General features: G+C 37.2%; 4 protein-coding genes across 4 annotated transcripts; 1 reads left to right on the top strand and 3 right to left on the bottom strand.

Moving 5' to 3' along the window:
- Nucleotides 1-651: 651 nt before the first annotated feature.
- Nucleotides 652-1952, bottom strand: EAF02_001650 (uncharacterized protein; the record flags this gene model as incomplete). The annotated part of the gene is made up of 6 exons (XM_038897698.1): nucleotides 652-971; nucleotides 1029-1096; nucleotides 1148-1265; nucleotides 1319-1566; nucleotides 1622-1746; nucleotides 1803-1952. The coding sequence occupies 6 exons, from the start codon at nucleotides 1950-1952 to the stop codon at nucleotides 652-654; spliced, it is 1029 nt and encodes a 342-aa protein (XP_038762673.1).
- Nucleotides 1953-2667: 715 nt separating this feature from the next.
- EAF02_001651 (uncharacterized protein) lies at nucleotides 2668-4489 on the top strand. The gene is made up of 3 exons (XM_038897699.1): nucleotides 2668-3056; nucleotides 3135-4268; nucleotides 4325-4489. Exons 1-3 carry the CDS (start codon nucleotides 2763-2765, stop codon nucleotides 4430-4432), a joined length of 1536 nt encoding a protein of 511 aa, XP_038762674.1. The 5' UTR covers nucleotides 2668-2762; the 3' UTR covers nucleotides 4433-4489.
- Nucleotides 4490-4661: 172 nt separating this feature from the next.
- EAF02_001652 (uncharacterized protein) lies at nucleotides 4662-6143 on the bottom strand (the record flags this gene model as incomplete). Its single annotated transcript, XM_038897700.1, has 4 exons — nucleotides 4662-5022; nucleotides 5108-5138; nucleotides 5257-5376; nucleotides 5930-6143. 4 exons carry the CDS (start codon nucleotides 6141-6143, stop codon nucleotides 4662-4664), a joined length of 726 nt encoding a protein of 241 aa, XP_038762675.1.
- Nucleotides 6144-6340: 197 nt separating this feature from the next.
- Nucleotides 6341-10098, bottom strand: EAF02_001653 (uncharacterized protein; the record flags this gene model as incomplete). The annotated part of the gene is made up of 4 exons (XM_038897701.1): nucleotides 6341-8870; nucleotides 8918-8942; nucleotides 8994-9238; nucleotides 9683-10098. 4 exons carry the CDS (start codon nucleotides 10096-10098, stop codon nucleotides 6341-6343), a joined length of 3216 nt encoding a protein of 1071 aa, XP_038762676.1.
- Between the last annotated feature and the right edge of the window lie 4109 nt (nucleotides 10099-14207).

Genomic DNA, 14207 nt, shown 5'->3' on the forward strand with positions numbered 1-14207 from the left:
TCTAGGTAATATATATCAAGTATTTGACAACCTACCTATCCGTACTTGAACCGGTAAATCCACTCCTGCTGCCAAAAATCATGCAGGTCTACCGCTATGAAAACAAGACTACTCCTCTTGTAGTTTGCCATCCTGTGGTATATGCATCTATCTAGCTTCGGAGTGGCATACTTTCTGGCTGCACAAGTAATGTTCGAGGTGCCATGAGCGCCGGGTAAATATACCGTTTAATTTTTTCATTTCTCTTCTATGCGTATCGGCGGAAATTTAAATCCTTTTCATTGTCTAACCTCCAGTAAGATGTTGCATTACTAAAAGGAGACGACGTGCAGGCCGGGGCTTCACATTTAGTCCGAACGATATCCAAGTCCTTGATGCCTCGGTTATATTCAGCACCACTTTATCCTTCTATTTATTTACAAATTCTTCCTATGAATCTTGGTGGGAATCTTGGTGGGAATCTTACCAGTTAGCAGTTTGAGATTTCACCGTCAAGAAAAATTGAGTGAGGCTCATGGAATGCAAACAAAATCTGTACCTCGCTATGGTGACTGTTCTTTATATCCACTACTTGACAATATTTCCTCGCTTGGTTCTAATCCTGTCGTACGTATTGTTTTTACATTCACATATTAAGCATACATTGCTACACTAAGAATCCGAGTATTTCTTTCCATTACCAGGTCCCAGCACAGCTCGCTCACTATGGTAATCATTGTGCTCATCAACACTCATAGCCGTCGCCATTAAAGTTGTGTCATTTTTAGGGCGTCTTTTTATGGCAGGGGGTGGTAAATCTTTTTTCCCTTCTTCTAGATTATCCAGTCGATATCCTCGACTGGAACGCCTACCCGTACTTGATAATGAACCTCTCAAGACTTTGTAAAGTGGTCGGTAAGTGGGTATTGTTGCAGTGAGGATCGTAGTCATTAGTTCGGTAGACGACCATAATATTAAACCTATGGTTTCATCTAAGAGAGACTGTTAATACTTCTGTTTTGGAAAATTGGCTACGGAGATTTACTCACAGGAATAATCAGACCTTGATGAGAGGCCGTTCAGGTTTACTGTTCTAATCACACCACACACCATAGCACTGATTGATTGTAAGTTTATGACTACGGTTTGTGCCAGCGAGGAGACCTACAAAATTCCCAAACTCATGGATGATGTGATAAGAACTTTCTCCTTCTTCTTCATATTCAACTTCCAAAGTATGATCCATGGTAGCGCAGCGAGAATGAAATCTGCTGCTGCGGAGGTGCCTCTGAGGTATTAGCCAATTTTGCGGGATGAAATCTGGAATCGTGCCACTCACCTCCCACAGTGATTGAGATGGCAGTAAATTGTTCTGTGGAGACCCAACACTTGGCAGGAATATATGGGTTCCAAACATGAGCTATCGGATCACACCGAATGAAGTCAAACAGAGCGCAAATGACGGCGATACCAGTGACCGCAAACATGGTGATGTAGAGAATCCATTTGTGCCATTCGACAACGGCAAGTCTCAGCAAAAACACCGATGCTGAAGCTTTGCTAGTGGCTATGCCGATGATACAGAACCTAAAATGTATCTTAGATGTATTGCGCGTATTATCGGAAAGAGGTGACAGTGTACGTTTGACCAATAATCTCCGATCGAGTGGCATTTGCGAAAGCCTCGATGGTGAGATCCGAAGAATGTTGACCGAACCCTTGAGTTGTAGCTGCCGTGCAGGCCACTGTGTATGGCATCAACATAAACTAAATATCTATTGTCAGTACCGAAGACAAGGAATCACTCAACAACCTCAACTCACCCAGCTGACTATGATAAGATAATCATCAAAGCCCACGTTTCGCGTGATGAATCCTTTCGTGTAGAGTCTGAGACCAATTGCGAGTAGAGCTATAACAGTCTCCGTCCACATGACCGCAACAATAGTAGGCCCTTTACTGGCTATGGCCATTGTGACTGGGAGAGAAGAGTAATTTAGCTGAATTGATTCCAAAGTAGGGCTCTCTTATAAGGTATATAGAGACACATAATGCGTATTTTCATATTGAAAACACCTGAAACTCGAGCTCAACATTAGTCCGAGTTATGCTTTGCAATCGAGAACCATGGCTATATAAAAATCGGTTGGTAATCTCCACAGTGGTATAATTGAACAATAAATAATTCGACTTGTTGACCATGGGCCCCAGATATTGATTATTAACCCTCAATTCCTCGGCTAGAAATTAATTTGATAACTTGACGACGTTTGGAGCAGACATTAATGCCATTCGGTAGATCCTCTCAAGAATACGAATGTGTTCAGAGTATACGGTCCAAAACTGCTGCTCTCGACACCATCATTTCATCCATAACATGGGACCAGGCTCACTTTAATTGATCCGCAGGATGATTTTGCATCGTTTAATCCTCCCCTGCCACATCCTTGCATCGGTAAAACTTTTTAGTGCCGCCTTTTCGAGCTGGCGAATAGTGTGAGGGAATTAATCTGCAGGCATCTCCGTATTTTAAAGCTTATTGTATAGCTAACGTGGGTTACCAACGGTTAGTGGAGACTGCTGCATATCTATAATCTATGCAACACTGTAAGTCTGCCAGGGGTACTTCCGATTATGCTCCCATTCATCACATCTTGATTGTGACATTAAGTACCTGTACAATGTCTTGCTTGTTTACCTTTGTATAAGACCCGACCCTTCATCACAGATAATAGCCCCGCATTTGCCTTTCTCCCGTATTTTATCGTCTTCATTGCTATATCATGGCGCCAGGCATGTCCATCTTGCAGGTAATTCTTTCAAGTGTCTTCATTTTCGGGTTCTATTTAGCTTGGTATTACTTCACATCTCCCCTTAAAAGCATCCCCGGGCCATTTCTAGCGAAATTTACGAATTTCTGGCGCTTGATTGACACCTATAATGGCCGAGCAGAGCTCACGCACAAATTCCTTCACGAAAAATATGGACAAGCTGTACGAATCGGCCCAAACCTTGTCAGCCTCAATGATCCAGATCTTGTTCGCACTATTTACAGCCTCAAGGGGGATTTCCTCAAGGTATGATTAGGCTCTATGATAAATCAGCTTTATCATGGTTCTTGAAATCTTTTCCCTCTGTTACTAACGGGTAAACAGAGCGACTTCTACACGGTTAATGATAGCAAAGTAGGAAACACAACCATCAAAACCGTCTTTGGTATTCAAACAAACGAGATGCACAGTCAGATGTTACGGCCGGTTCAAAAGCTATATAAGATGGGTCATATATTGACACTTGAGCCATTGGTAGATAACACCATCAATCATCTTTTCAGACGCCTCGATGAGTTGTTTGTCGATGCTTCTAACGCAGGGACAACTTGTAAAATAGATGAGTGGATGGTGTTTTTTGCATGGGATGTTATCGGCCAAGTCACCTTCAGTAGATCGATGGGCTTTCTGGACGCTGCCTGCGATCATTCGGGTTATCTCGACGTATCAAACCAGATCAACGACTACTTTTGCGTAATTGGACAACTTCCTGCTCTGGACCATTGGCTTGCAAAAAATCCAGTGTGGCCTATTGGACCGTTGACTGTTGACAAAGCCGCAGCATATTGCGCCGAGCAGTCCATTGCACGTCAAAAAGGTACAGATGAAAAATCTGTTGATCAGAAAGATATGCTCGATGATTTTCTAGAGCTCAAACGTTTAAATCCAGAGATGATAGATGATAACACAGTAATTGGCTATATGTTACTCAACATTCTTGCTGGTGCTGATACCACTTCCATCGCTATTCGAGCAATCATCTACTTCACCCTCAAAAATCCACGGGTATACAAAAAGCTCCAGCAGGAGATAGACAATGCCAATCTGTCTTTGCCTGTAGCCTATAAAGACGCAGCGAAACTACCATATCTTGAAGCCATAGTCAGGGAATCCAGCCGCTATTTTGCAGGTGTAGGTCTCTTACTTGAGCGTGTGGTTCCCGCAAGTGGCCTCACCCTTCCCGATGGTACTTTCTTACCTCCAGGAACAAATGTGGGCATGAGTCCCTGGACCGTTCACCAAAGTAAGAAGGTATTTGGTGAAGATGCTGGATCCTTTGTTCCAGAACGTTGGCTTCGATATGAGGATCTTGAGACTCAAGAAGAGTATGAATCCCGCCGCGCCGCAATGAGACAAGCAGATCTCAGCTTTGGTGCTGGCAAAAGAATTTGTCTCGGGAGAAATGTCAGTATCCTTGAGATATACAAACTGATTCCTTCGTTATTTTTGACCTATGACGTAAGTGTATCCACTTATGCTTTTTCTTCACTCAGTGACACTGACCGTAACACAAGATTTCTCTCGTGGACCCTCAAAAGGAATGGAATGTTCAGAATTCATGGTTTGTAAGACAAACTGATATTGGCGTAAGGATCCAAAAACGAAAGTTTGCAGCAGTCTAGTTTTAGCCCTGTGAGTTGTGTGAATAACAAATTTAAATATAATGCAATTAGAGATATTCAAATTATGTGAATATTTATTAGTACAATATCATGCATTAAGAAAATTTATACATACCAAGATTAGACAGTTACTTTTCACAAAGGACTCTGCAATTCACAGCAGCAGTATTTGACTGAATTTAATCATTGATATTCCTAAAGTACCATGAATAATAATTTGGATACCTTCTCAATACTTGAGCTCCGTCACAGACCATTGCCTCGTGACAGCGATCTTCCCTTGACTCATGATCCTGCCAGTGTTCTCATTGCCACGAATTTCCTCACTTTCTTCAACTACTCCTAGTTCTCCACTATTACCATTTATAGAATTCTTGATACCCAATATATCTTTTCCACTCTCCGTATCATTGTTTGCACTATTTAAGCGGCGCATGCGGAATGATTCTTTGTGGAAAGAGAACTTGGAACCTCCACGGTTGGTCTTGTAACTGTTAAAGTAAGATGCGATTCGGTGGTTGAGAATGATTTCGAGAAGAGGTATGAGCGTTGGAATACATGCAGCGATGATAATCAAATTGATCTCATATCTGTCACGTTGATCCAGTTAGCTTATATTGTGCACAGATTGGTCACTTGTAAATTGATACAAAGAGCTTGATGCGAAAAACTTACGCGTTCCATACAAATAGCCACACGGTAGCCCCTGAAGAACAAAGTCAGTTTTGAGACCGTGAGGGAGATAATTTATTTGCATGTAATGTCAGAGTGATTGGCATCATTTTTGAGTTCAACAATCTTGATAACGGCGAATCCAAAGGCACTGGTTTTTGAGTTAGCAAAACCCACCCAGAGTTCTACAACTGGCATGCGATCGGTGGTTTCTAAGATTTGCCATATTGTCGCACCATCTTCGAAACCATAAGCTCTTGCAAATGGCGTATCTGTCCAATACTCTTGTCATCGACATCATCAACTCCCCCATAACCCCCCAACCCAACTTCATCATCCCAGACCCATCCACCAAAACCAAAAAAGCACCACCAACTCTCTCCTCCCATCCCCAATCCAGCATCTCATTCACATCCCCCAACTTCACAATTTCCTCACAACCCAGCCCATTCAAAACACAAATCTCCATTTCTTCCACTAGATCCCCCACAACTGTTCAGATCTCTATTTGGATAGAAACTTATACGGTGACTACTGACTTCAGTATGTATAGCTGAGGATGTGAGTTGTGGATCACAAATAGATTGATGGATTTGATGATGAAAGCGCAGTTTGATTCCAAAGAACGATATAAAAGTGAACGGAGATCTCCATCCAGGAATACTGATCCCAGGTTCAGAGTGGAGAGTGTGCAAAGCGTAGTAAAATTCAAAATGTCTTTTAATATTGTGACTTGGAATCCTTGAATCAATCATATAAAACTATAGAAAACCAATCAACTCATCAATAACACATTCGAAAAACCAACAATTGTATAACTCTTACATAAAGAGAAGAAACTATCATCAGAAACACATTCTTCAGGAGAAAATTTCAAAAATAGGGCTGTAATATCAACCACCCCTAAAGCGAGAGATTCGTCACTCGGTTGCTCAACTCTCCATTGGCCAATTTCTTGTCTTCTATAGCATTTTTCAAAGATAGTTCCTGCATCGATTCCTTGCGTTCTTTCTCTTGCTGCTCCTGTACCAGATTGCATGTTTTAAGATGCAGATCAATGGTTTCATTGTTTGCCTCTATATCACCATCGATATCACGCTGCTTTTCTTCCTGTTTTCGTATTTCATCTCTCAAATTGAGCACCTGCAAGTTTGTTTCTCGTTTATATGGGTTATTGTGCAGATGCACTGCACTATCGATCGCCTCAATATTTTGATTAGTCAAAAGAGTAGTTGACTAGCTCATTTCCAATTGGCGGTCGAGCAATTCTCGTTGATCGTTTTCCATGTCTCGGAGGCCGATCAGCTCTCTTCGCCGCTCAACGAGCATGGCCCGTCTTTCTTTTAGTACCAGGAGCAGTTCAGCGCCCTCTTGACCATTTCCCGCGCCTGCATCTAACAGCGTATCCAAAGCTTTTTTCCATGCATATCCAACCCCGAGTCCTGCCTTGCCTGATCGAACATTGGAAAAAAGCAAACAGGAAACAGTTGGGGCGACCATAGGGCCATTTTCCCACATAGGTCCGCCTTTAGCATGGATATCAGCACCGGCTTTCAATAAAATCTCAATGGTTGTAAGTAAGTCAATACTATTGCGACCATAATTGGGCCCGAATGCGAAAGCCTGATGCAATGGATTCCAAGTCAGGTTCCAATCGGGACACCAGCCATGTGGCAAACGAATAGTTTTTTTATTTACGTTGGAACCACAATCTAGGAGCAGTTTACACATTTGCACATCATTCAATCCTGCTGCAATCTGCAATGGCGTGTATCCGTCACATTCTGCCTCGATGTCTGCGCCATACGAAAATAATATCTTTACCACTTCCAAATGCCTATGGGCTGTCGCCGTCAACAACGGAGTTCCGTCTTTAAGATTAAAATAAGGGGCACCAGTCCAGGCACGACTTTCCAAGAGATATTTATCATTGGCACTATTTTCCAGAAGATATTCACATAATTCAACATATCCATCTTTGCAGGCAACGTGCAATGGAGTGCGATTAAAGCTGCCCTGCCTAGAATCAAGTCTTGCTCCAGCCTCACACAACAACTTGCAGATTTTGAATCGATTTCCAGCCGCAGCCGCAATCAGTGGATAGCCCCACAGTCCGCCGCAAGCGTTTGGATTCGCACCTGCTGCAAGCAGAAGTGTAACGATTCTCTCCGCGAAATGAGATCCTATGGCCGCAGCATGTAATGGGGTTCCTAAAGCGGATACTCTTGATTCGTTAGGTTCTCTACCCTTGCATGGAGCATTGCTTAATATGATCTGGACTAAACTAATTAAGCCATGATGACAAGCCCAAGATAAAAGACATGGTACAGGGGTGCTAGAATCTAGTTCGATTTCGGGAAAATCTCCTGTGAGTGCTAAATCGTATGCGGAGCATGGATATTGTAATCCAACCCCTTCGTAGATGGTTTGTGATAACTCCCATGCATTCTGATTGTTTGACGAGGAATAGTCTTTCTTTATCAACAATGATACCAACTCGTGTAAACGTCCCCCGACATTATATGGCTCATTTCCCCGGATTTCAAGGAGTTGCATATAATAGGTCCAGCAGAACGTTGCGTGATAGATTAAGGGAAATCTATCATGATTATCGAATATTTCGGAATATGGAAATTTCAAGAACGAGCCAACATGAAGTAAGTATGCTATACAACGTGCTGTAATTGATTCAAAACCATATGATTCTTGTAGGTGGTATTTATTAATGGGTCCATTGGACGTGCGACTTGATTGTAAGAATTCCTGGACAGAATAGTGGGCAAATTGAATTTGCAACTTTCCATTCAACATTGCAGGAACGAATCTTCCATTTTCACTGTAAGTTGTAACAAATATTGATGGAATGATATCAAGAAGAGTGAAATTGTCACCCTCGCAGCTCAATCCATCGTCTTCTCTCAGATAAGGAGGAGACTCAATCTGGACTACCACTGCTTCTGAGAGCTCCGACACCGTTAAACAACGCGGGGAGTAAGCAATCCATTGCAAGGCAACTTTGACGTAGTCCTGATCCTCCTCGGGTATTTCTCTCAGTGCTCTTTCGTAAAATATATCGAGGGAGCTCGGGAGTTGGTTCAATCCCTTTCTCACTGCTGACATATTCCTGTGCCGTTTCAATGAATCCAATTGAAGTGCTGCTAATCTGAACATACCATCAGCTTGTCGCGCAATGGATTCCACAACTTCTTCCTTCAAGTCAGAATTCCACATTGTTTGTCGGAAGCTACTGATGTTGCTATTGAGGAACTTCTTGATGTCTTCGGTAATGTTTGGATCTTGAACTCTGATGCTTTGGCACCTGTCCGAAACATCTTGCTCCCTCATTTCATCTAGATGAAAACGGATATCATCCTCTGCTCTACTTGTGACAAAAATGTGTATAGAATCGATTTTCCATTGATGAATGTCCTTGAGAGTCTCCAGTAATGAATCCCGTTCTGTCTTGGGGTACTCATCCAGAGCATCCACAACCAAATAAATATCTTGAAGGCCGGTCACAACAGACTTGAGGATTTCCATCATTTGTTTGATGGTCGGTTGCTGCTGGCCATGATTGCAATGGGCATACGCATCTTTCAAAGTCTGCGGCGTATCCCGACGGTTACTACAAATGTCTCTAATCCAAGAACGAATTATATTGGAAACGCTCTGTGTATTCAAGTTGTCAAATTTGATATACCAGTATGTGACAATAACATTTATCTCTTGTTTGCAGAGTTGTTGAATATGTTCAATCACAGTAGAACTGTGAAAATGTTAGATGGCAAGGGAAAGAGGGGTTGTCGAACATACCATAGAATCGATTTTCCCGCCCCCGCTGATTTTATCGTTAGCTTAGTTCTTTTAGGTAGTAAAGGGTCAAACTAACCGCCTCCATTGAGCCACAAGAACGAATTATTGGTTTTCGACCAGGTGTTGAGATGATTTCCGTCTATTAGCCAAGATCCCGTACCCTTTTGGAACTTTTCTCGGGCGATGTTATGTTCTGTAGATGGATCAGGAAGCGACTTTGCAAGCCATTCAATTATCTGGCTTCGCTCTTTGTCTCTCTGAGCCGCTCTTATTTCACTTTGAATATCCTCCAAGATGTTATGGTGGTGCATGGATATGTGCCTAATGATGTACACACAATCAAATTGGCCCCACAACCAACCCCCCCTCACGAGTGAGACAGAGGGACAGAATGCTAAGTCGAAATACAGGGGGTAGCTTGTGCTCTGAGGAAGGAACGATCTCCGTTAAGACTGTGGGTGGCACTTTGCCCGAATCAATCCCTCAAAGATACGCTGCTCTGCTTAATAGTGGAAAAGACTCTTCATATTGTACCAAAACATAACTTTTTTTCTGAAAATATCCGAAATCTTTCAAACTCAGATGATGCATTGATGATTGCCTCGATCTCGAAACAGAATATTGTTGAGTTTTGGTCATGAATTTTTGTACGTGATGACGGAATGGATCCGCGTAAATAGCCATAGCATACCACCACTCGTAAAGTATTTTGACATACAGATCTTTTGTTCTGCTAGAATGGCGGGTGAAAGTAAACAGACTTACAAATTCTCAACTCCAAATGCTAACATTAAATCATGTTTATGCTTATTGATAGAATCCACATGCTTATCCACATCTTTCTTCTTGAACGGCCATATCAAAGACTTCAGCTTTCCGATATGGTTTTGCTGTTTCGAAAAGGTATCGAGTTCCTTCTTGATGCCATCAAACTCAGCCTTACAAGGCGACAAAGTTCCCGTTTTGTTTTCCAAGAGAGTTTGGATATTGATCGAAAGAGTATGTGGCAGATCGTTAATAGACTTTAGTACGCTTTCGAGATTCTTGATCGAATGATAAAGCCGTTGTATATCGTCGCGAGCACTTTTGACTCCTTCGTAGTATTCCTTTAAAGCCCCACCAACAGCCTGCGCCAGTTGCACCACAGCGATAACGCTGGCAGCAGTACTCAGGCCGTCCATAGTTTTGGCGGTTGTGACGATAAAAGCAAATGCGTGATGTTTATATAAAAGAGATGAAATGAAAAGTATCTTTGGATCAAATCACCCAAGCTTTCTGTGTAATAAATTGTCTGAATCGTTTTCATGAAATGAGGGGAAGGCTGAAGTGCTGGCTGCCCAAAGCCTCATGTTACCCATCTTTCGTTTGCTCACCAATAACGGCCGATGGGTAAACGCCCACCTGCCCAAAGTAGCATCTTACATCTCGAGGATACAAGGGTCAATGAAGCGTGGCAAAAGAAGATACATTTTGTTTTGAGCGACGTGTAAATAAATGAGTTGTTGGGTTTTAGAGGTTAATGTAGCTGAGGAGGGGGAATAACCGATATCCCTGCTACGTGCACGCCCCTACTATATGCACGTTTTTTTAATCAAAATAAAAATCAATTTAAAGTTCAAAAATCATTAAAATAAGATAAAATCTAGTTTTAGAATTGAATAATATTATTTATTTTGATTCTCTAGAATTTCAAATTATTGAAATAAAAACTGATTGAATAATAAAATAAAATAAATATATAAATCTAATATATAAATTTTCAATAAAGAGTATATTAAAGTCTATTTATAGAGTTGGAAGATATTTTAATAGATTTTTTAATATTAATATTCTTATAAAGAAATCAAATTTTTTTAAAAAGTAATAAGAATTGATTTTAATATAGATTATTAGGTTTTCTAATTATTTTTATTATTTTAAAAAAAGTTGAAAATGAATTTTAAAATGAATTTAAATTTTATATTGAATATTAAAGTTTTTAATACTATAATATTTTTTAAATAAGTTATATTGAATATTAAAATATATAAATTTTAGATTAATCGAAAGAAATTCTTTGAATAAATCTTTCATTTTAAAGTTCTATTTTTGAAATTATTTAAATCTTGATTTTATAATATATAATGAAATTCTAATTATGAAATTATTATTATAATATAAAAAATTTCAAGAAAAAGGTTTTCGTAATTTAAAATATTATTAAATTGATTTTTTAAAAAAAGAAAATCTAAATAAAAATCATCTTAATATCAATAAATCCTGAAAATTCAAATATTTAAATTTTTTATTAAATCAAAAATCAATTGATATAACTTTTTTTTTAATATTAAAATGAAATATATATAATTGAAGATTATAAAAATCAAATTTTTAATAATAATCAATAAAAGCTTATATTATAATTAATATTATATCAAATTAAATTCTTAATATTTATTTTTAAATCTTTAATTAAATATAATATTAATAAATTATAAATTTTAATATATTTATATATATTTTAAAGATTATTATTATTATATAATTCAATAATAAAATTAAGTATTATAAATTCATTATTTATTAATAATTAATTCTTATAAATTTTCTTTTTAAAAACTATCAGTATTTAATATTGATATAATATCAGAATTTCAAAAAAAAAGTTTAATTTTTTCAATTACTTTATATTATTATATAAAAAATTTCATAATTTCCTTTAATAAATATCACGCTAAAAGTGATATCACCGATAGCATTAAGCTAATTGGGTTTATATAGGCATATTTTCTCGTGACAATAAAACTTATATTTTAAATTTTATTATAAGATATATTAATAAGTAAATAGTTTCTTATTATCACGGGGGCAGGCGGGCGGGATAGGGTTCTAATAACTTTACTCTAATCTAGCAAAGTTATACTAATTCAGATAATAGTGTCAGAAATAGACAGCAAGTTACGCATAAGGAGTGATATATTGAAATATGTATATCAGATCTATATATCCGGGAAGTCCGAAGAAGGAGTTTTATAGTGGTGTGCACGTGCTATACACGTGTTATATATGTGATTTCCAATATTCTCTTTATAGTAGGAATCTATTATCTAAATTATATAAACTCTTTATATATACATATTTGTGAAGAGCCTCATTAATTCCTGCGATAATGCCAACGTTTTAGAGTTGTTTGTGGTATCTATGTTTTCAGTGGAGTTCGATAGCCTTACGATTTAATATTGTATTGTAGTATAAGAGTATTTTTTGTCTGAATCCTGTTTTCCCTGCTTATATTAGGTTGGATTCAATCTATCTAGTAGTTTGAATATTAATCTGCTTTTGTAAATCCTTTTTGTGTATATATCAATGAATTGCTTCAGATTTGTTATTTTTAGATTGTAGGGTTACCTTTTTAGTATGGTAAACGACCCAAATCCAATTTTATGTGAATAGATCTTCAGTTTATCTGTTATTCTATATGATTTTCTTAAAATGATTAATTTGGTTAATTTGGTCAATTTGGTTAATTCATAATAAATTGACTAATTCGACCAATTTGGACAATTTTTGATAAATTCGATAGATCTGATGAATATAGTGAATCTGATGAATCTAATGAAATTATTGAAATAAGTGTATTTGGTAATTTTTATCAATTTGGTCAATTTGGTTAATTTGGTTAATTTGGTTAATTTGGTCAATTTAATCAATTTGGTTAATTTGGTTTAAATCAACCAAATCAACCAAGGTGACTGATTTGACCAAATGCAACTATTGACTCTCTTTGATGTATTCGTGTTCAGCATTCCAAATCCAATTCTAGATCTTTTTTATGAGTTATAAAGCTAGAGTATATGAACTGTTTTGTAAGGATATTGACTGTCTATTTAGTTCCTGAAATCCATATGATATATAGTCTTTTGGTATCAATTATATCTTTTCGAATATAGTGCTATCGAATATCGATATGCTTTGCCTTACTATGGAACTTATTCTCTTGCATCCAATTAATTCCATTAGTGTTGTTATAGTATAAAGTTGGGATAAAGGGCTTTTTCTTAAAGCATTCTTTTAAATCTTTCACTAGCTTTTCCATTCAAGCTAATTCTTTTGTACCCTTATTTGCTACTATAATCTCAGCTTCCATTATATAGAGAGATATCGATTTCTGTTTCGTTAAAGATTATATTATAGCTTCTTTATATCTAATGAGAGCTACTCCTTAAACAGATTTCCTATCGATTATAGATTCCCAAATCGAATCTATATAAGCTTGATATTCATATATAAATATATTTAATCGATTTGAATAGACTATACTTATTGAATATATGCCAGCAAGATATTAAAACAAGTATTTCGCAAGCACTAGATGACTTTCCCCTAATATATACATAATACGAATAAACTGGCTAATAGCATATACTATATCAAATCAAATGCAGTTCAAGAAATAGATAGTGTTATTAACAATCTAAAGATATAATATCATATTATCTTGATAAAGAAGTTCATTTTCGTTTGTATCTTATATAGTTGTATTAGGAGATAAGAGCAAATCTTTTATATCAATAAGATCGATCTCAAATCTTTATAAGATCTTTTTCGTATAATTCGATTAGTGTATCTTAAGTGATCGATTTTATCGATATCATTCTATTTGAATGCCTAGAAACATATTGGTTTCGCCTAAGTCTTTATATTTCCATCAACTTCCGATCATCTTTTTCATCGAATTCATATTGATGCGATTTCCTATTATCAGCAGATCATCTACATATAATAGAACATACATTCCCTTTCCTATAAAGAGATTCGGATCCACTATCGATTCTTTAAATCCAATCTCTTTAAAGAATTTTCGAATTACAGTTTACCAAACTCTTAATACTTGTTTTAGGCTATAAAATGACTTTTTCAATTTGAAATATAGTTTGCTTTTGAATTTGATTTTAGAAAAGATTTCTTCGAAAAATTCTAATACTTCCATAAGGATTTCTATATCCGTTAGCTTATCATTTAAGAAAGCAATATCAATATCTATATTATCAATCTCTAGATTTTCTATTACAACTTTTACCAATAAAGTATATAATATCGAATACCTTATTATATCAACAAAAGTCTCTTGATAATCTATTCTATATTCTTGAAGATATCCCTTAATTACTAATCTTACTTTTCTTCTAGCCAACTTACCAAAGCAATCTAATTTATTTCTCAGAATGTATCTATTACTTAATAGCTTTCGGCCTACAAATACAGCTCTATTTATAATTTCGAAGATACTATTATCCTTAAAACTCTACAA

Source organism: Botrytis sinoallii (assembly GCF_014898435.1).
Source record: "Botrytis sinoallii strain Bc 23 chromosome Unknown BSIN_002, whole genome shotgun sequence".
Taxonomy (NCBI): domain Eukaryota; kingdom Fungi; phylum Ascomycota; class Leotiomycetes; order Helotiales; family Sclerotiniaceae; genus Botrytis; species Botrytis sinoallii.